Raw genomic sequence first — 25,977 nt, 5'->3', positions numbered from 1 at the left:
AACAAAAGCCCTTTGCACGAGTACACTTCCCAGCTGAAATAAGTGACTTCACTGCCCAAGTAGTGAATGCCATTGATTTCCAAAAATGTTGAAGTCCTCGTATGATAAGTATATGACAGATTAGTTATAACAGGCTAAAACTAAGGTATAATAACTTAAATTATTGGAGAATCTTACCAACAGCCAAAACCTATGAGGTTTCCCCCCACTTTTTCCAAACTCTATACAATAAAATACTTGATCAAACCAAAGATTGCAGAGCCCTGCGGAGTTCGGGCTAGTATTATTTCACACAAAATGGTTGGAATGATACCAGATCACCTCCTCAATGACTTTTTTTTTTTAAGTTTTTAGTTTTAGGTGAGCGCGCTACCACTTGAGCCACATCCCAAGTCCAATGACCTTTATTTGACATCCTTTAGAAGCAACTTACATACCAGCATCCAGACACTGTCTTCTTAAATGCTTTGGACTGACATACTGAGTGGCCTTGTTTGTACTCTGTGTGGCTATGCTTGGATTGACACAGAGGAGATGTCTCCCTCCCCACAAAGTCTTCTGTAGGTTTTATGGAGTTCTGTGTTTTCACATATCCTATATCCTTCCAGGAAGGGGATAAAGAAATTTGTGTAGTTAAAAGTCATCTCTGGGGGCTGGGGTTGTGGCTCAGTGGTAGAGTACTAGCATGCCTAGCACGTTTGAGGCACTGGGTCCGATTCTCAGCACCGCACGCAAATAAATAAATAAATAAAGGTCCATCAATAACTAATAAATTTTTTTTTAAAAGTCATCTCCGATATCTACTATAATCTATTGAAGAGCTAGTCAACGGGCAGCCTTGTACTTATACCTTCCCTAGCAGGACACCAGCTTTTATCTGAGCAGCAGATAGTGTTTCCTCTCTAAAGACTACTATGGAATAAAATATTCTTAGACTACTACATAAAGGTTTACACATCCTGATTTCATATCTCATTTGTGCTAAGCAAATTATATTTGTGTCAGCTAAGAATCTTATATTATTTCTATAGACCCTGTTATAATACAATACACTTAGAACTGCAGAACTACTTTAGCAGACATTTATTAACACAATAATTTCATGTAGAACTTCTAAAGAAATTCCAGACAAGAATTCTTCCAGTAGGTAACAAAATAAACTATTTTAAATTCCTTCTCATAAAGATGACTTTATTCCATAAACAGTACATGGGCTGAGCAGGTTCAGTCTCCTTCACCAATATTAAAAATGGTTGTATGATAGTCACTATTTTGATTCTGTAAACACAACTAGGATATGATGATGTGGTCATAACTGAGTTTGGAGAATTCAGTCTTGTGACCTTCAAGAGCAGGTGTGAAACAGCGCCTGAACACCCCAAGGTGACTTCACTAGTTACTTGAACATGTTAACACGAAATGAGCAGTGAGGAAGAAACCGTCCCTCAGTTTGTCATAGTGCAGCTCTGTCTTCATTGTAAGAACAAGGTACCTTTCTCTTGGAAAATCAAAATGTTTTCACAGTGAATTTAATAAATTAACATCAGGGGGAAAGCAAGTAGGAAATGAGAATTCTCCTTCAAAGTGCTCTTAAAATGAATGTTTAAGGATTACATGGGAAGCAAAGCATTTCACAAGCACACGCCACACACCCAAGGCCCCGGAACCATATGTCAGGAGTAGCAAATACAACAGAATCCTCTTTTCATTGTGAATTTTTTCAAGCAATAAATTAAGTCCAGCATGAGACAGCCAAAGGAGCCTCTAAGGCAGTTAGGGGTTCTGTATGATCTGCTCATTAAGGCATAATCTGAGATGAATGTGCCAAGGCTTTTGGTCCTGTACAGATTCTTGCATGCTCCCAAGGAAGCAGGTTTGTGGCAGTTGTTTCAATCTCCTGATGTGGAAACGAGGAAGTCTAGGTTTCTGGAAATTACAGAAATGGCAGAAAACCTAGCAAAAATACTAATATTCTGCATTCTAAGATCTGCCACAGTCACCTTATTTTGCTATTTGTGAATAACTACCCAATGTTCAAGTGCTTTCTAAAGCCTCTTCCTTTTTTTTCACAACTCTGCAAAAAAAATACTACAGTTTGGCTAGACTCTTTGGTAGGATAGCTCTTACCTAATCCAGATTTTAGGAATGAAACTGAACAGCCACATTTCATTTCAAAAGTTGATTTTATGACAAACTCCCTAGCTCTATGTATGCTATGAGTAGAGAGATATACAAAGTTTTGTGAGTGTTCAATTTGTCATTCCTTTTTTCGTGCCTACAGATAGAGGGTTGAGGAATAAATACAATAATCCATTTCTTCAGTCCCATTCAAGGGTCCCCAAAGCAAATCTGATTTGCTTCAACTCAACAAGGAAGAAACAGGTGAAAATAGTTGGTCCCAATTTTATTTCAGTGTAGAAAAATACCTCAAAAGAATCAAGAGAAAGTATAAGGCAGGGTGAGACCAGGAAGACCATTAACAGTAATTTCATGTGCTGGATCAATGCTCTGTACTCTGCAATTATAATAAGCGGTGGTCTAAATATCAAGAGAATCAAGCATTAGGATGATTAGCGCATAGCATACACCAGAATTAAGGGAGCTTATGTTAACTGTCTTGTCAACAAAGTGTAGTTGAGATCATGCAGATCGGGATTTTTAAGGGAAAGCTTTTAAAAATGCTGTGATAAAGACGTGCAAGTTAGTAGAGTTTGGGAATATCTGCAGAGGTCATTCTTGCCCGCATCTTTGCACACACTCATTTATTTTTCTTAGCCCCTGGCATCATCTGGAGTATAACTATCACACACAAAGACTGCATGGCACACAACTTCAAGCTCCTACTCCATGTTGGTCAATGAGGGAAGCTGTGTGGACACTGAGTCTGTTTGTGGAGTCAGCTCACTAAGCTCACTGATGGTAGTGGCAAGCAGAGAGTCCTGGGACACCACCGGGTCTTCCACTTTGCAGACTATGTCTGCAGAACTGTTCTCAGGCACAGTAGGCACACCACCTTGGACTGTGGCCAGGTTGTGAAAATGGCCATTTTCTGCAAAAGACAGCAATTTATCTGGAAGTTTGGGTGATGCATATTCTTCATCAGGCTGCTCCATCTTGTGTTCTTCATCATTCTTGGGTGAACCATCTACAATAACAAGGAAAGACTTCCATGGAGTATTCTTATCGTGTATCTACAAATCAAACACAAACAAAAGTCACTTCATGTGTCTGTACATTTCCCGACTTACAGATACATTGTTAACAAGTACATTTAAAAAAAGAAAAAAGAAATCAAGATTCTCTCCAACTTAAAATTAGTTTCCCCTGCAGTGAAAAATCTTCTAACTGCAAAACACCTGCTTATCACCAGTGTCACAGTTGGATATTTGCCATGAACTCTGTTCACTCTATACTCACTGCAGAGAACACCTGAGCTGTTGCGGCCTCTAACCCTTACTGGGAAGTGACATCAGGTATTTCTGGCTGTTCAGGGTTATGTATCTAAGGACCAGCAGTGTTTTATTCTCAAATAGGCCATTCCATCTCTTACTGTGGTGTGCCTCCGGAGAGTGGACTTGTCAGTAAATGTCCGTCCACATGCATTACACATGAATGGCTTCTCTCCAGTGTGGATACGATGGTGGCGCTGGAGGGCGTTGAGCTGGGTGAACTGCTTCCCGCACTGGTCACAACAATAGGGCCGCTCCCCTGAGGCAGGAAGAGAACAAACTATTGAGTGATCTCACCTTTTCACCTTCTGAAGTTAATTCTGAATACACTCCAGAAAAGTCTGTCTGCAGACCCCAGGAAAACCTCAACATTCCCACATACACAAAGCTAGTAATTCCGGGGCTAACCATGAGACATGCCAATTGACTATAATATCAAGTTTATGCCAACACCAAAAACAGACCAGAATTCATTCCTACAGCTATTATATCTTTAGAAATGACAATTATTTTCCACGGTAAAGAAATACAAAATTGCAAATCCCCTATTAACTGAATTTGTGTACATGTTTGTATATATACACTAATAGATCATTATCCTTATTTATACTAAAATATGAATATCCATATTGAAATATTCATTCATGGGTAAGGTGTCTGCCCTTTCCAGTAAAAACCACACAGCAAAGGAACTTGGTTGTCCCCTATTTGCCCATGTAAGTTCTTCTACTTTCCAGTTTCTCAGAACCAGAAATTAGGGGAAAAAAAATGTTTGGAAGGATACTGGGGATTGAACTCAGGGGTACCTAATCAACGAACCACATCCCCAGCCTGTTTTATTTTTTGAAACAAGGTCTTACTAAATTGGTGAGGCTAGCCTTAAACTTGTGATCCTCCTGCCTCAGCCTCCTGAGTCAATGAGATTACAGGCATGTGCCACCACACCCAGCTAAAAACTCAGTTTAAAAAAAAGAAAATGCTGTGACATAACAGTTTGGCCACTTTTCTCCTTAAGTTTTTCTAGTAAATCTAAAAAATTGCAGCGTTTTTCTTGCTGAACCAAACTCCCTTCCTTCCCTGGGACCCTGCAGCCATACCTGTATGGACTTTATTATGCTGATAAAGTGAATTCCGCTGGGCAAAAGTCCTGAAACATACTTCACATTTAAAGGGTTTGGATCCAGTATGGATTCTATTGTGGTGTTTTAAGTACTCCTTAGAAGCAAAACTCTTGCCACACGTTTCACACATAAAAGGCCTTTCACCTATATGAAAAGACAAAATACAATTATAAACAATACAGGCTTTCAAAATGCATGGGAATAGTAGGTCCACACTCAAAACCCTGGTGGGCAGCATGTTACACTTTCTAATTAAAACCATTATAAAACATTTATTCACATAAGATGCTTGCTACTTGCTGAAAGTCAGTATAAAATACCCTTGGAAATCCAAGAAACATTCCACTAGACTGGTTAAAGAGTTACCATTCAGCCAGCTCACATTTTAAAATGTCATTCTAAACAAGAAAATAATTTCACAACTTCTTTTTGGAGGACTTTTTGGATTGTTTTCAAAGAAACACTTTCTGTGGACTTTTATCAGAATAGGTCTGATAGAAAAGTTCCTCTCCTTTTAAGAAGGAATTTTTGTGTGATAAAAGGAGAAGTTTACATGGATTTATAAATGTAACTTCTAGAGTAACAAGTGCATGGGCTGGGGATGTGGCTCAAGCGGTAGCGCGCTCGCCTGGCATGCGGGCGGCCCGGGTTCGATCCTCAGCACCACATACAAAAACAAAAGATGTTGTGTCCGCCAAGAACTAAAAAATAAATATTAAAAATTCTCTCTGTCTCTCTCACCTCTCTCTTAAAAAAAAAAAATAGAGTAACAAGTGCAATTGACTGGACTGCAGGAAAATCTTCAATACCATCTCATTTTTTGTAGTTTAAATTCTTTATTCTTACAACTTGTATTCATCTGTAGGTATGCCCCTGATTTCACAAACATCCAAATAAAAATATTGGCTTTAATAAAAGCTTAATATGAATAGTTTCATCAAATGACCAATTCTAATTTATTCTTTGATGTGTCCTGACACTGTCCCCACCCAGCTTCCATTAGACACCAATTCTACTCATTCTACATCATGAAATACCTCATCTCTGTCTTGCGTGCATCTGAACTTGAGGCCTGTATGACAGTGCTTAGAAGTGAAACATGTAAGCCAAGAAGGAACTGGATTACTAGAGTAACTATGGTACACAATAGTTAGATTCTGTAAACATTTGTGTAGTTTACAAAATTCTGAACCTCATAGTCACTGTTGAACCAGAATAAAGCCAATTTGAACTTTTTCCTTCATATGATAAAATCATATCAAAAAGACTTTGGAAAATAGGAGATTATCCCACCGCCTAATTCACCAATTTATCATATTGTAATTTATTTTCTTCTTTTATATGCAGGTTTTCAATATAGTTGGGAGTAACTGAGTTTATTAACTGAGCATTTTGAAATTCAACAACCAAGTCCATAAGTTTTTTTTTTTTTTCATGCCATTCAGAGTCCTTATTCTGAATGGTCAAGTTATGAGCCAAGGAATGGATTCACCAGAATTTACTGAACCATTTCCTTACATTAATTTGGACAATCAGGTTGTTTCCAATTCTATGTTATTAAAAAATAGCAAGAGCAACCATAACAGCATATAGCTTTTTTCATATGTTAAGCAATTTCTTCATGCAGATTCTGGGAAATGGAATTTTAGACTATGCCACCAGTAAGAACTGTTTTATACCTCTCAACATCTAAGACCGATATGCCAGATCCTATTGCCTGGTGATATAGAGGCCATGGCCACAAGCACATGAGCACTGCAGACAACAGGTGCATTTTGATTCATTTTTTACAGAAAGATGGAAAAACTATAGTGTGGCTTTAACCTGGACTACTTTGGTAGATGCCAACTTCTAGTCAATTGCAGTTCCCTTCTACAGCTAGGAAAGACATTCAATCACAACAGCATGGGTATTTACCTGTGTGGCACCTTTTATGATAAATCAGCATGTGGTTCTGAGTGAATCTTGCACCACATTCATCACAGACAAAAGGTTTTTCCCCTGTATGAATTCTGAAAGTACAACATTCAGATGATAACTTAGGGTGTATTTCAAAGCTCACTTTGCAATACAATTTCCACTCTATCCTGCAAAAATCGTTTTCTCCAAGAGACCTGATAAGAATAACCTAAAGGAAAGGTCAAGAACCCATATCGCCATCCCAAAATAAACGCAGTTTCTGTGGAAGGCCAATAGATCAACACATAACCATTTGAGTTCACATCCCAATGTGGAATCACTGAATATCATCCACGTCATGCTATAATGCAAGAGCATAGGGAGCCCACACCTTGATGTATATTTTAGAACACTAAAGAGTGTCCTCTAATATTGGTAAAGCTTCCTCATTCAGAATCCACCACAAGCACCTTAGGAACTGTTGCTGACAAAATACCACATGACCAGAAATTTTACCATTATTTCCTAATATGACATGACCAGTCTCAAAAGGAGAGCTGTTCTCAAACTGCTTGAAGGAACCTATTTTCTGAGGAGCATACAAGAGCATTTTAATTTTACAACCAGCATGATGAAGCAATCAACCATACTTTACTGAGCACTTCTTAAACAATTATTTTAAACTTAAGAGTAAAAGATGACAAATGTCATGTCACCACCCCAGAGACTGGCCTAGGTTTGAAGTCAGACCTAGAACAGGTTAGAAAATTTAACTGCTTGCCTAGATTTTGAAAGTATACATTAACTATAAGGAAACTTATTTAAATACTGACCACCTCCCACCTAGAGTTCAAAAACAAACAGGAAACATGGTCTGCCCTGATGCTGGAGTTTAACCATAAAGCACATTTTCCAAGCCCAATGAACTTAATAAGACAAAGAAGAGTTCTGAAGAGATCATCTAACTGAGCTCTTTAATGGGATTGTGGGACCCAGCTGGTCATAGAACCCAGGTTTCAAATAAAGTGTCAGGGAAAGCCCATAAGGGTAATTAGCTCCAACTCTTCAAGTATGAAGGGGACTATAACCATCACAGGTAGGCAGCACATGCCAGGTGAGACTTCCAGGTGGGGGTTGTCAATGTCCCCTGCAGCAGTATGGTAGCTCTATTCTGTGTCCAGGATTCTGTGCCTGGACATGTCAAGGCTGACAGTGGAGGGTCTTCACTGGCTCAAGGGCCTTGTGAGTTGAGGAGCCATCTCTCTGAGCCTCTCTACCTCCAAAGAGAATTCTAAACTTTCTCACACCAGTCTCCCCATTCTTAGAGGAAACCAAATAAGAAATGAACAATCCAGACAGCCACACCACACTGGTCCAAATCCCAGAACCATCTCAGTTTCCCAACACTCATTTCAAGAATGGTTAAGTCCCTACAAACCAGCCAGTCCTGCCAAGGGTGCTGGCCCTGGGCGGCCAAGTGATCGGGTGCCACCTACCTCATGTGGGTCTTGAGCGCTGAAGGCTGCGAGAACTTGGCACCACACTCTGTGCAGCTATAGGGCCTGTCGCCCGTGTGTGTCCGCTCATGCAGCCTCAGCGCCGTCTTGGAGCTCAGGCCCTTGCCACACTGGACACAGCGGTGACGCTCACCACCACCCTCGTGCACCTGAACCACGTGCCGCTTTACATCCTTCTTGCGCTTGAACTTCTTCCCACATAGCTCACAGGGAAAGTGGCGCTCGCTGCTGTGCACATGGCGCTGATGGCTCTTCAGGTTGCAGCGGTTGGCAAAGGTTTGGCAGCAGGTGTCACAGCGGTACACCACCTCAGTGGCAACGCCATGGTGGTGCTTGATGTGCTTCAGGAAGCTCTTCTCGTACAGAAACGCCTTCTCACAGATAGAGCACTGAAAGTTGCTCTTCTTTTTCTTCTCTAACTCTTCTCCCTCTTCCTCCTCTTCCTCCTCCTCCCCAGCTGCTTTTGGCAGCACTTCCTCCAACTCCACACCAGTACTATCACCCTGGATTTTTGCAACCGGCTCCATCTCTGGTTCCACACTGTCTGGGCTTTGGTCCTGGGAAAAAGTATAATTCTCAGCTTCATCCTCAGCACTTTTTTGCTGCTCCCGGAGTCTTCTTGTGTACTTCTTTTTAGGGATTTCCACAAATACCTTTCTTCCAGCCAGCCTTCCACTAGCTCTTCTGATTTTAGGGTAAGGAGGCTTAGCTACATCTTTCTTTTTGTCTAGTTTCTCCTTGGACTTCCTCGGTGGCATATCAGGTGACATGCCATTGCTGATTCTCTCCACTGGGGAATCTGGAGAATCCACAAGGCCATTGGAGTGGGCACCATCAAGGCCTGTACTTGCCCTAGAGTCTGCAGCAACACCTACCTGGGAGCCATTGCTCACCTCAGCTTCCTGAGATTCAGAGAAATTCTGCAATTCCAAAAGGACTGACTCTAACATCTGTTTCTTTAACTGGAAACAAGTTTCTGAAAGGTCCAAACATTTTAGCTTTTCAGCCATTTCCAGCATCCGCTGTACCCGATCTTCTTCCACCTGCACCTTGGCAGTGTAGACAAACTCCAGAAATGAAGCAAAGTCAACAACCTGTACTTCATTTAAGTAGACATTAGTTCTGGTACCATCCTCACTCTTCTCATTAAGGAACATTTCCTTAAAAAACTTGCTGGTGGCTGCCAGCACTGCTTTATGGGCCACAAAGTCTTCCCGGACACCTTGATACTCCACACTGACTGTGACGTCACACAGGTGACCCAGAAGGCGGAGCTCATGCATTTCATGAAGAAGGTTAAACGGTGAGGATTTGGATTCCAGCAGAACTGCACCACTTTCCATCTTTCCAAAAACAGCTTTGAAAACAAAAGCAAGAATTATTTTATGCATGAGCAACCACTGAGGTAAAAGGACTAGAGATTATGAGGATTATTTCAGTTCTTTAGAGGATATACACTGATTAACATCATAGCTTCTCGTTTTTTGAAGTGAACTTCCTGATGCACTTTTGTAAGATAACATTTGCATGAAAAGCAAACTGCCAAGGGCTGGGGTTGTGGCTCAACATGTGAGGCACTGGGTTTGATCCTTAGCACCACATAAAAATAAATAAATAAAATAAATGTACTGTGTCCAACCACAACTTAAATAAATAAATAAATAGATAGATACATAGATAGATAAATAAATAAAAGAAAAATTGCCAAGATTTTCCCCAGTGATTGAAGTCATAACTAGTGGAATGCACTAAAGCAGTAATTTGCTTATCAAGATCAATGAAACACATGGCTGCCACTGTCTTAAAAGCAAACCTTACAGAAACACTGCCACTGGAAACAATCAACTAAATAAAGCACTACTTTCCAGGAGGAAAACTTCCTGGAAAAGTAGTTTACAATTTCATCCCCACTTCCAACACCCCTAAACACCTGTTAATTTGCATTACCATTACTCTGCTAAAATAATGCAAGTTCCATAGCTTTTACTGTAAGTAACTTAACCTCTGTAGCTTAATCTCCTCCTCTGTAGAAGGCTCACAGGTTACTGTAAATCTTCAATGAATGCAGTATGTTAAGTCATTACAGCTGTGCCTGGAATTTGCTGGCTAGTTATTGCTGGCTTCCTATGTGCAGACAAAGGTAACACTATGATCCCCATTTCACAGATGAGTAACTGACTAGTTGGTCTGGACTTGAACCTGGGCCCAGTGGGACTCTGGACCCAAATACAACTGCTCAAAACACACTTCACCTCAGTCTCACCAAATAAAATTAAAAAAAAAAAAAAAATCTACTTTTACCCTCTTTCCACCATAGCAACATGCAGTCCCAAGCCTCCATGAGACCCCACCCTGTCTTCATTTCTTCTGCTACCAGCTCTAACTCTTTCCACAGACTCCTTAAATATGTGCTTTCTCCTCAAGGTTCAGCCCAATCTTCTGCTCTTAAATCTACTTCTTCCTCCAAGTTCACTTTGGTCCCTAGGTCTCCATCATCCAAGGACTCCCCACCTTCCTTCTAACCTTTCACTTAGATGTCATCTCAGATTCAAAATGTTTAAAGCAGGACTTGTCACTGTCTCTGAAAAACCAGTCCCACCCTTCTCCTGTCCCATCAGTGATACTGCTACCCACAGCCACCAGCCCCCAAAACATGGAAAAGACCACCCTCTAAGCATGCGAATGTAAAAACCAGCACCTAGGAGGCTTGTGCAATGTCACCTGAAGGAGACTCTATAGTAAACTGAGCATATATAGGAAGCCTAAGGAAAGGTCATGCTGGGAGTGGGAACCCAGTATGTCAAAGGGTCTGGCAGTGACCCCAACACGAGCCTGAGGAGAAAAGGCTACAGATGGCTCTATTAGCCTATGCCCATGTCACCAGACCTGACTTCCCCAAAACTCTTGTCAAAAGGTCCACAAAGAAACCTGAGTCCTTACAGGCAGCCTGGCAGCAACTTCTCGATTAACAAGGTGTTTTGAGCCCTATTTCCTAATTTACTTGCGTAATAAAGAGTAGGTACTGGCCATGCATGGCCAGAGACTATCTGCGGCCTAGTGACAGCTGAGTGTCCCACTGCAATTCATTGGTATTCTGGCCACTTCCCAGTGCAGGAGCATATGACTCAACGCGGGTAAGCAGACCCCCGAGTCCACAGGGAACGGCCCAGCCCCGGGAGACCCAGCTCTCCGCAGCTGGTCCACAGAATACTGGTTCTCCAGCTAGACACAAAGTCAGGAGACAAGAAGCAGGGGTCGCCCTCTACGCTCTGACCGCATCCACCCCCACGCTGCCGGAGCAACCACCACAGCCACCTCGCTGCCCTAGGCGCCCCGAACTCCCCGGGCCACACGGAGAATAAACCACTGCAACCAGGGTCGAGCCCCTCCCCCGACAGACGTGCGCCTTCCAACGCACGCATCTGGGGCCGCGTGGATCCGGCCTGTCCCTCAGCCCCAGGCCGCCCCTACCCCGCTCCGGCATCCCCGAGGCCTGCTGCTTCTCCGGACTGCAGAGGCGAGGACAGGCGAGAGTCGGTGGCAGACGGAGAGGGTCCGGCCCGGACCCCGCAGACTATACACTCACCTGCCTACCGGCGCCCGCAACGCGGCCACTGTTGGCTGGAACAGGCCCGTAGGAACAGCCTGCCCGGCTGGGCGGGGCGCACCCCCCCCGCCCCCGACACTGGCGCGGGAGCCGCTGATTGGCTGTGGTGGGGGCTCTTCCCCGCCCCTAACAGACCTCACCTCCTAGCAGGAGGGGGAAAAGCAGTGCGCACGCACGTCTGGCTGCGGTGCCCGTTCGGATCTAGCTACGTGATCCGACGTACGCTGGGGCGGAGCGACTGACTGGCCGCACTGGATGACGTCACCTGCGGCGAGCCAAAACCTGCGCCTTCGCTGTGGGCACCGTAGGTGCTCTGGGCCCCAGAGCCGAGGCAAACGCGGAAGGTCAGAATGACGTCTCCAGTGCGTTATCACTTACCTGTTGATTCCCAGGTGCTGTATCCGCTGCACCTGCAGCTTCCGGGTCCCACAGCCTAGGTACTGCTTGTGGCCCGTGGCTGGTTTCCTACTAAGAAGCGCTCAGGATTACGATGCGAGGCGGCGTTCTTGGGTCGCGGTAGTGGACAGGCCAGCACTGCGCCAGTAGACACGGGGCAAGACACAAACGCACTTAGGTGGTGAGGGGCTCTGCCGGGCGCAGAGTCCTGGACGGGTACCGCGGGAGCTGCGACCAGGCAGTGCTCAAGGCGCACTCCTGACGAGCAAACATCTCTGCTTTGTAGTGTTCGCGCGTCTGCTGACGACCATTGGCGCCTGGGAACCGGGAACCACACCTTAGCATCGGCACTGCTTCGTTTGTTTTTCCAGGAAACTGCAGCCAGGCGAACTGTTTAATTGTTCAGTAACGAAATTTCCCTGAGGACCCATCCATTCTTCAATGGAAAACACAAATTATGCCCTAAGATTCTTTGAGTCCTTTAGCTCAAAATCTTGCTGTTTGCACCAGTCCTGAAAACGCTGTTATGGAAGAATCACCTTAAATCAAACTTGCACTTCTCCATAAATTCTGAAATTTATAAAATTGCCTTCCTGTTTTCAGCCACCGTGAAAGCTTTGCGAGGTTGCAATTTCCCTTACTGCTGCCAGTAGTAAACTCAGTCTTGTCTTACCAATAAGTTGTGAAAGGACAAATACAAACTTAAAATATGAGACAATTTTTCCTATTGAAAATTAATTTCTACCCCCTCAACCTTTGAGCATTTAAACTTTATTAAAATTGATAATTAAGTACTTTTCTCTCTTTGAAATGTGTATAAATCCTTTTGAAGACTAACTAGGCCTTTTGTAGGCTTTATGACTAGAACTACCTTCAACAACATACTATATTCCTCAGCTATGTTTTCTGCAGGAGAAATGCAATCCCAAAGGTTTCTCCCGGCAAATAAGAACACAAGTAGGGGGCTGGGGATGTGGCTCAAGCGGTAGCGCGCTCGTCTGGCAAGTGTGCGGCCGGGGTTCGATCCTCAGCACCACATACAAAGATGTTGTGTCCACCGAGAACTAAAAAATTCTCTCTCTCTCTCTCTCTCAAAAAAAAAAAAAAAAAAAAAAAAAAAACCTCTAGTTTCCTACAATGTTAAAAAAAAACCACAATAAAATAAAATGATAGTATGCTTTGGAAAAAAAAAAAAAACACAAGTAGGGCTGGAGTTGTGGCTCAGTGGCAGAGCGCTTGCCTTGCACGTGTGAGATAATGGGTTCGATCCTTAGCACCACATAAAAATAAGTAAACAAAGATATTTTTATTTAAACAAAATAAAGATATCCATGTGTAACTAAAATAATATTTTTTAAAAAGAAAAGGAAGAAGAACACAAGTTATCTGAACAGGGAACTTTTGTGACACTTATCCAGGCTAGATTCCAGGACTCAGGGAGATAGGGTAATTCAAAGCAAACCCTCCTTCTAAGAACTGCTTCCAATTAGAGATGTCAGTGGCCCGGATGGGGGTGGGGGGAATGAGGCAGGAGGGGTGACCCAGAGTTGCCTTGAGTCTTTACCATGGGGTAAAACAATGGGCAGTCCAGACTTGAAAGTCATGCAGTACTATTAGTCAAAACTCAAAGAGGTATAACTGGGAAGTAAGTACTCTCCGGAAACTTCCCTGGAAACCCCTAATAAAACAGGAGAGCAGGAGGAGTTTGCTGTCTCTCCTCTCTAAGATGACCCACTCTCTCGCTTTCTCCTTTGAGAGTATTTCCTTTTTTCCTGATCCTTTTCTGTATAACAGACTCATGCCTACTACTATGTACAAATTGCTTAAAATTCTGCAAGCTAGATCCCAAGAACCAGTGGTTGCAGATCTTCATGGTCACTTCAGTCTGTGGGCAAATTCCCCTCTGTAACATTGATTTGCTGCTCAGGCTGAGAAGCATTAATCCTGTCTCAGTCTCCTGGGACTACAGGTACACACCACCATACCTGGCTTCTAGATTAATGTTTATTCAAAAAATTTAAAAGTATTTTCTTGTGTAGCTCAGGAATAGAGCACTTGCTAGCATGAACAGCACCCTGGGTTCAAACCTTAGTACTGCAAAAATAAATAAATATTTTCTTTCTCTACTACCTGTGTGGAGAGGATTTCTGGGTTGGGAAAGTATGATTTTAACTATATTTCCCCATTAGGAATTAGGAGTCCGCTTCAATAAATATTTGAAGGAAAAATAAGTGACAGGAGGCATCTTTGCTTAGGCAGATTCTCTTTATAGTATTCTCCATGATTCCAGGAAATTGGAATAAATACACTTGTCTGTCACTGTGGCTCGAGCAGGCCTGGCCCAGAATTATTTTTTTTTTAATTTTGAGACTTTGGTCTTATAAAAAAGCAATCTCTACTAAGGCATACTGTGTTGCAGAATGCTCACCTTGTCTTGTATGTATTCAGTGCTCAGCGCTACAAATAAAAACAAATAAACCAAAAACTGACCTGCTTCCTTGCTTACTTCAGTGCTTTTTGGCCACTTATATATCCCCTTCGGAGAAATTACTATTCAAATCATTTGCCCATTGGGTTGTCTTTTATTACTGAGTTGTGCAACTTTTTAATTTTTAAATTAAAAGTCCCTTTTAGGTGCTTGATTGATAAGTACAGTCATCCCTCAATCATTCTGGGGGAAATTGGTTCCAGAGACCCTCATGGATAACAAAATCTGTGAATACCTCAGATAAGCTCCCTCATTTCGTACCCACACCTTTCTCCCTCTCCTGCCCTGACTTCCCCATGAAATCTTTCTTGTTGCAGTCGTTCCCTGCTCTCAGGAGGATGTTTTGATACCATCTATCTCTGTTTGTCTCTAAGTATCAACTCTTTCTGGAATTTAGGACTGCAGCTATGCATCTCCCTACTCAAGTCTACCACCTGCAAACACATCTCCTCCCTGCAACTGTCCCCAAACTAGTTCCCATTCTTAGGTTGACTATAATGAAAACAAAAACAAACAAAAAAAAATTCATGCTTACAGTGGATAAGACATCATGCTACAGCGTGTCAGTTCTCACAAAACGCTAGGAGGAAGAGGAGACATATCTGGATTTTACATATGAGAAAGCAGAAGGCACAAAGAGATAAACAAACTCAGACAAAATCACACAAAGAGCCAGTACAAAGCCAGGATTTAAAACTGCAGAGTGCCAGCTCTGCCCAGATCAGATCAGTTTAGAGCCCAGGAAAAAAAAAAAAATCTCTTGTCAGATAGGTTAGAAAATTAATTAGGAACTAAAATGAAGCTCTGATCAAGTAACATAAATGTTCCATGTCTTCAGTTTGCATTAATTCTAAAAGTGATTTGGAAGACAGCTTGGTGCACAAATGTGGCCCCTTGCCTTTGCCTACCTACTTTGGTTCTTACTGGCTTGATTATGCCATGGTTGTCTTTTACCTCTACACTCCCCTGGCCACTAGGCCACTAGGGTCTGGAAGTGGCTATGTGCCCCTGGGCTCAGGCCATTTGCACATCCCATTTGAATGGCTCCTCTTCCATTCTGATCTTTCCTCTTCCCCAGATAATTCCTAAGTATGAGTTTGGTCTCCATCCAATTGTCTCCTCCTCAGGAAAGCTGACTCTAGCTCCCTTACTAGGATGGAAGCCATATAGAAACTTCTTAAATGAATGAATGAATAAATCAAAGAATGGTCACTCATCTGTCTTCTGCACAGGTCCCCAGGCTGCTGGGCTTCTAACTGCCATCAGGGTAAACAGTTTCCTGGGAACTTCACAAATGTTGCCATGCTAGTCTCAGTCTTTTCCATCTTCTGAAACCTCTTCATTCCTTTGCCTGAATGCTGATTGATAACCTTGCCTCAGTGATCTCCTGTGTTTTCAGATGGAAATTATTATTTGTACTGGGGATTGCACCCTGGGGTGCTTTAATACTTAACTACATACACAGTCCTTTTTATTTTAGTTTTTAAATTTTCAGACAGGGTCTCACTAAGTTGCTGAGGGTCTTCCTTAGTTGCTAAGGCTGTCCTCAAACTTTGAGTTCTGGTAACTCAGCCTCCCAGGTGGCAGGGATTATAGGCCTGTGTCACCAAGAGAATTTAGACTATTCACATAAAAGTCTGAATGAGGGGTGGGGACACAGTTCAATGGTAAAGCATGTGCTTAGCCGGCCTGATATCCTGGATTCAATCCCCAGCACCCCCCTCTCCCAAAGTATGAAAGAGTTCACTGATGATGGACTCCTATAAAAACAATGATAAACCAGTATCTACATCAAGCAAAAAAAGAGAGAGTTAAACAAATGTTTGATATTGAAGAACTAACACAAACAATGAAATTTCAGGGGCAGTTAGAAAAAACTTAAATACATAAGTGGGTATGTGTGTCCCTGTAACTGTCCCTACCCTTTTGCCATTCTGAAGAAGTAAATGGGAAGGGACAATTACATAGAGTCGTTCACTGCAGTGTGCTTTTTTTAGTGGAAACAGCTGAATAATTTATAATACTTCTATGCACTGGAAAATTATGTGACCTTAAAATAACGTTTTAAAAAATGTTTAGTAGCTTGCAGAAATGCTCACCCTTTTGCGAGTAAAGGCAGATACACTATATTACAAAGTTCTGATCTGATTTTTTTAAAGGACTATACAAAGAGACTGGAAAGAAAACGTGTAACATATTCTTTACTACATCAATGACAAATGCAGAAATATGCCAACCCCAATGTCCCTCCCACCAACGCCTGCACCTCCCACCGTTGTCCTGCGGGATCTGTCCCCCAAATGGGCTGCGCCGTTAGTCAAGCGACCAAGAACGTGCTCACCACTGGTGCTCAGGCGCGGTTTAGGTTCCTCAGCTGGCGCTACCTATTAGCTATTGCAGACCCGAGTCCCGCCCCTCCGGGTCTGGGATTGCTCCAGCCTGGGGTCCTTGGAGACAGAGGGCGGAGCTAGGGCATAGGGGTCACGTGGCACGCGCCGCGGGATCTCCCAACAGACAAGATTCTTGTAATTGGCACTGGGAGGTGGCGGGGTAATGGTTTGGACATCCTCAAGGGAATTGAGGAGTTGGATCTACATACTGAACTTAGCGTCCTGGCCTTTGGCTGATGGTCGGCAGGATCTGGGGTTGAGGATTCACCGCGTCCCTCTGTGGAGCTGGGGGTGGTCTCCCGAGGTTAGCTTGACTGGGGCTGCCCTTCCACTGGCCAATCAGCCTGCACCGGAGCGTCCTGTGGGGCTATCCGGTCTCCTAGAGCTGCTTCAGGCTTGGCATGGGGTCCCAGGCTGCAACAGAGCACGAGGAAGCAGGAGCAGCTCCGCAGGGGTGGAGGTGGCTCTCGCCCAGAGCACAGGTGGGGAAGAGGGTGCCTGGGATCGGTTGTGGGCTCTGATAGTGGATCCATACCGCTGCCGCCTACCCTTTGGATAATTGTCCTTAATGTGTGGTCTAAAATGCTGCAGGTTGTATGATTACAGTGGATCAAATGAAATATATTTTTAGATCCGACTAAAGGTCAATTTTAAGTGTTCGAATTTTAACGTCATACTTCATTATCTGCCTTATATTTGAGCAGATTATCACAACTTTTAAGATACACCATTTCTACAAGCTTGGTTGGAGATTTTTAAATTTTAAAATAAATATTTTTTTTGTGAAATCCCTACATGTTTCAATGAAATATCTACCTGGAAGCGTCTGAATTGCTGTGATTGTGCTGATTCTTGCAATCCCCTCAACCTGAATGCCCTTCATTTCTTATCTTAAAACATTCCTACCCAAATCTCCATCTTGTTGGATTAGGCCCCAATTTCCTTAATAAGACTCCTATAGCACGAGAATTAAAACCAAGAATCAATATATGGGATGGATTCAAACTAAAAAACTTCTTAGCAAAAGAAACAATCAGTAAGATTATGAATAGAGAATCTACTAAATGGGAGCAAATCTTTTTTTTTTTTTTAAGAGAGAGTGAGAGAAGAGAGGGAGAGAGAGAATTTTAATATTTATTTATTTTTTTAGTTTTCGGCGGACACAACATCTTTGTTTGTATGTGGTGCTGAGGATCGAACCCTGGCTGCACACATGCCAGGCAAGCGCTACAGCTTGAGCCACATCCCCAGCCCAAGGGAGCAAATCTTTACCACAATCACATCAGATAGGCACTAATCTCTAGGAGATATATATATATATATATTTTTATTTTATTTTATTTTATTTTATTTATTTATTTATTTTTTTTGGTGTTAAGGTTTTTTTTTAATGGTGCTGGAGACCGAATCCAGGGCTTTGTGCATGTGAAGCAAGCACTCTACCAACTGATATATATCACTCAAAAACCTTAACACCAAGGGCTGGGGAAATAGCTCAGTTGGTAGAGTGCTTGCTTCACATGCACAAAGCCCTGGGGTCTCCAGCACCATTTAAAAAAAAAAAAAAAAAAAACCTTAACACCAAAAAAATAATAATAACCCAATCAATAAATGGGCCAAGGAATGGAACAGACACTTCTCAGAAGAGGATATAAAATAAATCAATAAATATATGAAAAATGTTCAACATCTCTAGCAATTAGAAAAAATGCAAATCAAAACTACTCTAAGATTTCATCTCACTCCAGTCAGAATGGCAGCTATTAAGAATACAAACAACAATAAGTGTTGGTGAGAACATGGAGAAAAAGGCACACTCATACATTGCTGTTGGGACTGCAAGTTGGTGCAGCCAATCTGGAAAGCAGTATGGAGATTCCTTGGGAAACTGGAAATGGAACCACCATTTGACCCAGCTATCCCTCTCCTTGGTCTATACCCAAAGGACTTAAATACTACAGGAACACAGCCACATCAATGTTTATAGCAGCACAATTCACTGTAGCTAAACTGTGGAACCAACCAAAATGACCTTCAGTAGATGAATGGATAAAGAAACTGTGGTACATATACACAATGGAATATTACTCAACAATAAAAGAGAATAAAATCATGGCATTTGCAGGTAAATGGATGGAGTTGGAGAATATAATGCTAAGTGAAGTTAGCCAATCCCCAAAAAATCAAATGTCAAATGTTTTCTCTGATATAAAGAGGCTGATTCATTTTAGGGCATGATGTAATGTGGGGCATATTGCATCAGAAAAGAGGAAACTTAACTTGCTGGCTGCTACCAGTTCCCAGTCCTGGGGCCACTTGTGGCTAAGATAGCGCCTGGCGATTAGCCAGAAGGCATTGCCGTGGGTTGTGACCACCTCTAGGATAGGCTCAGAACCCTCTGCCCTCATGGACAGCTCGTGTGTCTCCCCATTACTGCCTGTAGGATGGGTGTACTCGAGAACTCTCCCCACCCTGCTGACCTTTACCCTGATTGGTTCCTGTACATTATATTAGCTGTGTGTGTTTTCTCAATAAATGAGATCCTGCTTTGACTGGTCTCCCTGGTTTGTCTGATTGTCCTCTGGCAGGGGAGGGTTGGGTGCGGGCAGTTGGCCTTTGGCCTTTCCTTTCTTGGTTCATCCTGGTCGGGGCGTGCTTTCCCCATCTCTCCTGCAGATCTGGAGAAAAGGGGGGGGGGTAAAAACCCCTGACAATTCATAATGTGGTTGGGGGTGAGCTTGGGAGGATTAGATAAACTCTAGATAGGGCAGTGGGTGGGGTAGAAAAGATGGTGTAATGAGATGGACATCATTACCTTAAGTACATGTATGAAGACAAGAATGGTGTGATTATACTTTTATACAACCAGACATATGAAAAATTGTGCTCTCTATGTGTAATATAAATTGTAATGCATTCTACTATCCTATATAACAAATTGGAATAAAAAATAAATTTTAAAAAACACATTCCTAATTCTTCAATGGAATTTTAATTGAAAAAGCAAGACGTGCATTCTGTAAAATATATATACAGTGTTGTATGTATATATATATAGTACACACACCACACACCCACACACGCACATCAATATTAAAGAAGACATACAACATTGAATGCCCTGTTTCCACATTAAAATCCTAGAAGCCACCAGGCAGTGGCCAGGCCTTTGTCCCAGTGACTCAGGAGTCTGAGATAGCCTGGGCAATTTAATTAGACCCTGTCTCTAGATAAAAAGCTCAGTGGTGGATCCTGGAAGCTACTTCCCAGATACTTTTTAAAGTTTTGGCCAGTACTTTCAGAAAGTCAATGCATATATATTAAGTCTGTTGAAATGTCATCCTTTTTCTTTTCTTTCTTTTTTTTTAAAAAAACTCACAAATCAACTCCCTCATCTGTAAAATTAGGTTGAAAATAATGCAAAATACTTTGAGCCCTTACTGGTACCTTCATACTGCCTGTGATAAATGTCAATATTCTGCAGTTTCAGTTTTGCTTTTCTGATTACCAATAAATCTTTCAGATTTATTTCATATCACAAAAATTCATACCTCAAAAATTCTGCCACTTATTTTCAAAATTGCACACTAATTCTTTATAATTGCCAATTGTGATGTTTGGCAATATAATTAAAAAAAAAAAACTCTTGGGCTGGGGATGTGGCTCAAGCGGTAGCATGTTCTCCTGGCATGCATGTGGCCCTGGGTTCGATCCTCAGCACCACATACATACAAAGATGTTCTGTCCGCCGAAAACTAAAAAATAAATACTAAAAAAAAAAAAGTAGTTAAAAAAAAAAACGACCTCTTACTGATGGACATTTAGACTCACTGTCATCACAAAGAACGTATGATGAATTATTTTGTATGAAAATTGTAGTGTGTGCATATAGTCAGCATCCATAAATAAACTTACAGTTTTCTCTCTGAATCAGTGTGGGATTGGTTCTAGGAACCTATTGTATACCAAAAACCATAGATGCTGAAGTTCTTTGTTACCACTGTTTACTGGTGACAAGTCCTTGCTTCTCCAAATGCTGAAGTATAACACCAGAGAAGCACTCTGAGGCAAGAGTAGAGTGGAAAGTGGAAGGCTTTATTAAAGGATAGCAGAAAAGACTTCCTCCGGGAGGAAGAAGGGGACCCGAAAGGCAGAATCCATGGAAAGGGGAGATCTTCCCTTTTTTATATCTAAGGTCTTCTTTTAGTCCGCCCACATTTCTGTCCTTTGTTCCCCTCTATCCTGCAGTGATAGAATGCAAGTGGGAAGGCCAAAAGGTGTGGACTGGTGGGGCAAGGAAGAGTAATCTGGGCAGGAAGGGCCTGGGGTGGTTTGTTTAGCACCTCCCTATTTGCTGGGAGCTACTTCATTAACAGTTCTTTAGGATGGGTTCCGGGTCTTGGGGACATTAATATTTCAATTTCCCCAGGTTTTGTTCTGGTTTCCTGAACTCCATTCTCCATATGGTCTCCATTTTCTTTATCGTACTTGATATTAGACCCGATTTACATAACTACACTAACTACTTATCTTTAAATCTGGCTTCACCTTTATGTGAAATGCTATAAATATTTGCATATAAACTACCCACATCCTCCAATATACTTTAAATCATTTCTTGATGACTTATAATGCCCAATAACTATAAATGAATTCTATATAAATAGTTGTCATGCTATATTTAGGATTAGGGAATAAGGACAAGAAAAGCGCATGTTCAGTACTGATGCAATTTTAAAAAATATTTTCAGTTGGCAGTTGGTTGAATATGCATATGTGGAATCTATGAATTTATGGAGGGCTGGCTGTACATAGAAATCGAACCACAGACTAGGCATAATGATGTAGGCCTGTGATTCCAGTAGCTCCAGAGGCTAAAGCAGGAGAATTCCAATTTCAAGTCCAAATTCCTCCATGTAGCAAGACCTTGTCTTAAAATTAAAAAATAAAAGGAGTTGATAGTGTAGCTTAATGATAGAGCACTCCTCAGTTCAATTCCCAGTACCCCAGTACCACAAAAACAAAGAAACAAACAAACAGAACTTCAGGGACCAAGGTTGGTGGGCTTTTAATATTGTTACCACTGTTGGCCAGTGACGAGTCCTTGCTTCCCCAATGTTGAAGACTAACACCAGAGAAGCACACCAAGTCAAGGGCAGAGTGGAAATTTGAAGTTTATTAAAGGACAGCAGAAAAGAATTCTCCTGGAGGAAGAAGGGGACCCAAGAGGTGGAATCCGTGGAAGTGCAGTTGTTTTTCCTTTTTATAGTTCTTTCAGTGATGGAATGTAGGTTGGAAGGCCCAGGGGTGGGACACAATTGGGCCAAAGAAGTAATCTGGGCAGGAAGGACTTCATTAACACTTCTTTGGGATGGGCTATCTTCAAATCTGCTGGGGCTGTTCATAACATTTCTTTGGGATGGACTTTGGGCCTAGGGCTTTTCCGGGACTTCATTAACATTCCATAAGTTGTCCTGCGTTTCTGGAATCATTGTCAGCGTGGCCTCCATTTTAGATTTCACTCGATATTAGACCCGATTTACCTAACTACACTGACTACTTAACTTTAAATCTGGCTTCATTATGTGCCCTAGGAAGAACCCGCACCAATCAAAATTCCCAACAATTGAACAGGAATGATCATTTTCTGGCAGCTGGCAACATGCTGTACAGCAAAATATTTTGGTCCATGATCAGTAGGGTAAATGTAAAGTGGTGATTCATTTCACTTAGATGACTTTGATTGCAATATACAGAAGGGACAATCAAAATGACTTACACATTAAACAGGATTTAATATTGGCTTCCTTAACCCCACGATCTGGAGTTCTGCCCATGGATTGGTCCCACATATCAAAACCACTAGGAACCTCATTTCTGGGGCTGGGGATGTGGCTCAAGCGGTAGGTAGCGCGCTCGCCTGGCATGTGTGCGGCCCGGGTTCAATCCTCAGCACCACATACAAACAAAGATGTTGTGTCTGCGGAAAACTAAAAAATAAATATTAAAAAATTATCTCTCTCTCTCTCTTAAAAAAAAAAAAAGAACCTCATTTCTATTTCTGCTCTGCTCTTCAATTGTTTGCTGTGCCCAGGTTCCTGAATTGGACAATAGTGAAGGGGCAATGAGATTGATTATTCTAACTAACTGGGACCATTAGGAGGTGTTAGGTCAGTGGTGGCGACTTAGTGGCAACTTAGAACAAAGCAGCGACGGAAAAGAACATCAATCAGATGCCCACGAAAATGCCTGTCAATTGGCCAGATCTCCTGACTAACGCCTGTCAATCAGCAGGACCCCCTGGCCAATCCTGGAGTTCAGCCAACTCCCCTGACCAACTCCAAGGGGGCAAGGGGCCCTAGAAACACCTTTTCCTGTCCCAAGCCCTTCCCTTCCTGCTGTAAACCCCATAAAAGTCCAGTCCGGTCAAGCTTCCATGCAGTTTCTCCTCAGACCCTTCCTCTGTCCCCTCTGTGGGTCTGATCGAGTTCCGCCCGGGAGTGATATCTCAAAAAAGCCTGTACAGCGGCCCTTTTTGCTCGCTGCCTGCCCCGCCTGATCTGACAGAAGGTACACCTTGGAGCTAAGTACCCTGAAAACCTGGTACAAAGTGGGATTTGAGCAAAATTGCCCCAACATCCACTACAGTCTGTAGCTTTGTGATATGCATTTTAAAAATGAGGTTGGGAAGCACACCTTGTCTAATAATTGATAGTATATCTGTACTTCAGTATATACAAAAGTTTTCCATTTTGCTAGTGAAGCTAGAATTAGAGAGGCAGTCAGTATAAATAGGTAAATGGAGTTAAGTCGAATCAAGGAGGCCAATTTTGAGTGAGTCCAGCAAGTTGGAGACTGTCCCCTTGATATCACCAGTTATCAGTGACAAGTTCTGCTTCCTCACATGTTGAAGTTTGAACATTAGAGAATCATGCCAAGGCAAGCATTGAAAAACCAGCCTCTACCTCAGAGCAAAGCCTGTCCAAGGAAGAGACATGACCTTTGTCCTTGGAAAGACCCACAGAGCACTCCTAGGCACATTCCCACCCTGCTAAGTTGTTTATCTACAAATAATAGGAGAGATCTGCTGCGCCAGGTGTCCCTGACTCAGTCAGGCTAGGTGGAGACCCATAGCAACCCCCTAGCAGCCACCAATCAGCATGAGACAGGGAAATACCTGGGATGCCAGATGACCCTCCCAGTAGTTTATGGTGTTGGGAAACCATGTAGTTCAGCACGAACACCCCTCTTGGCTTAAACCAATCAGTTCAAATGAAATGCCCTCTTGTAGTAACCAATCACCTTTACCCAACTTGTTCCCGCCAGTGAAAGTGCTAATCATGTTTTAGAGTTGTTATTTGATTTTCCCGCGGTGTGTGATGATTTGCTAAAAGATGCTATGATGAATGTGGGGGTCCCTGCTTTCTCCAAAGAGTGTATAAAACTCCTGCAAACCCTGGGCTCAGGGCCTCTCAGCGTCACCAGTTGCTGTGCGCGTGGAGGACAGAGGTAGCTCGTAATAAACACCTCTTTGCTGTTTACATCGATCTTGGTCTCTGGTGGTCTTTTGGGGGTCCCGAATTCGAGCATAACAGCATATGAAGCACAGTTTATTCAAAAAGGGGTAACATAGAGGCTGGGGATGTGGCTCAGTGGTAGAGCACTTGCCTAGCATGTGTGAGGCACTGGGTTTGACTCTTAGCACCATATAAAATAAGTAAATAAAATTAAAGGTATTGTGTCCATCTATAACTAAAAATGAAATTTTAAAAGCGGGGGGGGGGTAACTTAGACTTCCCCGGAGAAGGAGAAAGGGGCCATAGCTGGTATCCTGGTATCTCAAGAAATACCAGGATACCAGCTGTTCCTGGTATCCAAGTACCAGGCTTTCTGTCCTTTTTATGTGTCCTAGGCTTCCTTTGTTCTCCTGACCTCTTCTTATCTTTCTCCTTCCTGCATACAAGACTAGGCCCAGGGGCTGGGGATGTGGCTCAAGCAGTAGCATGCTCCCCTGGCATGCGTGGGGTGCTGGGTTCGATCCTCAGAACCACATAAAATAAAATAAAGATGTTGTGTCCGCTGAGAACTAAAAAATAAATACTGAAAAATTCCTTCTCTCTCTCTCTCTCAAAAAAAAAAAAAAAAAAAAGACTAGGCCCAGGAATACTCAATGGGATGGCCGAAAGGTGGGAAACAGGTGGGCTGAAGGGGGAAGGGCAGGATGAAACAGCCAATGACACATTAATTAACAACCTTATAGTGAGAAACTAATGTGACTCCATTTTTAAAAATAAATAAATAACAGCAGCTTCTATCTCAAGGCCTGTCCTAAGGAAGGAGGCGTGACCCTTGTCCTTGGAAAAACCCATAGAGCACTCCTAAGCACATACCCACCCTGCTGAGTTGTTTGTCTGTAAATAACAGGAGAGGTCTGAGGCATCAGGTGTCCCTGACCCATAACAACCCCCCTAGCAACCTCCAATCAGCATGAGATAGGGAGAATACCTGGAATGCCAGATGACCCCAAGTAGTTTATGGTGGTTGACAACATGTTGGGAAACCATGTAGTTTAGCATGTACACCCCTTGTGGCCTAAACCAATCAGTTCAAAGGAATCCCTCTCTTGTATTAACCAATCACCCCTACCCAAATTGTTCCTGCCATTGGATGTGTTAATTAATGTTAAGAGTTGTTTGATTTTCCAGTGGTATGGAATGATTTGCTGTGTGATGCTGTGATGCATAGAGTATCCCCCCAAAACCTATAAAATCCCACTGAACAAAGGACCAGGACTCACTCCCTGGGAACAGTTGTGAGTCCAGGCTCCAGCTTGCAATAAAGACTCTTGTGTGATTGCATCGGATTTGGCTCCTGGAGGTCTATTGGGGTCCCACAAATCTGGCATAATAGCTTGAGGGGCAATTCCTAGGACTGGTTATTTTGGCAACAGGTTGGAGCAGAGACAGGTTCTTGATAAGGGCTCTGAAAGAATTAACATTTCAGTCCCTCAGGGGACAGTCTCCAACTTCCCAGACTCACTCAAAATTGGCCTGTTGATCAGACCTGACTGGATTTGCCTATCTATACTGACTTCCTGTCTAATTCTGGCT

At 42.6% G+C, this 25,977-nt stretch overlaps 1 protein-coding gene and 1 long non-coding RNA gene across 3 annotated transcripts; one reads left to right on the top strand and one right to left on the bottom strand.

The window, feature by feature from the left end:
- Positions 1 to 2,387: 2,387 nt before the first annotated feature.
- Positions 2,388 to 11,699, bottom strand: Gzf1 (GDNF inducible zinc finger protein 1). Of its 2 annotated transcripts, none has more exons than XM_046435250.2 (6): positions 11,573 to 11,699; positions 7,966 to 9,343; positions 6,488 to 6,582; positions 4,547 to 4,714; positions 3,551 to 3,708; positions 2,388 to 3,191 (listed from the first exon to the last, which is right to left on the bottom strand). In XM_046435250.2, the coding sequence occupies exons 2-6, from the start codon at positions 9,327 to 9,329 to the stop codon at positions 2,841 to 2,843; spliced, it is 2,136 nt and encodes a 711-aa protein (XP_046291206.1). In that variant the 5' UTR covers positions 9,330 to 9,343; positions 11,573 to 11,699; the 3' UTR covers positions 2,388 to 2,840. The 2 variants fall into 2 exon arrangements, with proteins under 2 accessions (XP_046291206.1, XP_046291196.1); XM_046435240.2 differs by lacking the exon at positions 11,573 to 11,699 and adding an exon at positions 11,458 to 11,551.
- LOC124086754 (uncharacterized) lies at positions 11,545 to 12,783 on the top strand. The gene is made up of 2 exons (XR_006849908.1): positions 11,545 to 12,030; positions 12,276 to 12,783. It is a non-coding gene; the product is annotated as an uncharacterized LOC124086754 (long non-coding RNA).
- The last annotated feature ends 13,194 nt before the right edge of the window (positions 12,784 to 25,977 follow it).

The sequence above is a fragment of the Marmota monax genome, unplaced genomic scaffold (genome assembly GCF_021218885.2).
Source record: "Marmota monax isolate L192 unplaced genomic scaffold, Marmota_monax_Labrador192_F-V1.1 WCK01_AAM20220418_F8-fsc00005, whole genome shotgun sequence".
In the NCBI taxonomy this organism is placed as follows: Eukaryota; Metazoa; Chordata; class Mammalia; order Rodentia; family Sciuridae; genus Marmota; species Marmota monax.
The sequence above is the reverse complement of the archived record's forward strand: the minus strand, read 5'-3'. Positions and strand labels throughout refer to the sequence as shown.

What these genes read in the sequence shown, in the direction of transcription:
- Gzf1 (XM_046435240.2), bottom strand. An exon ending in TCATAAAAGGTGCCACACAG is followed by an intron (nt 4,715 to 6,487) that starts GTAAATACCCAT and finishes CTTTTCATATAG; the next exon opens with GTGAAAGGCCTTTTATGTGT. An exon ending in GCATAATAAAGTCCATACAG is followed by an intron (nt 3,709 to 4,546) that starts GTATGGCTGCAG and finishes TTCCTGCCTCAG; the next exon opens with GGGAGCGGCCCTATTGTTGT.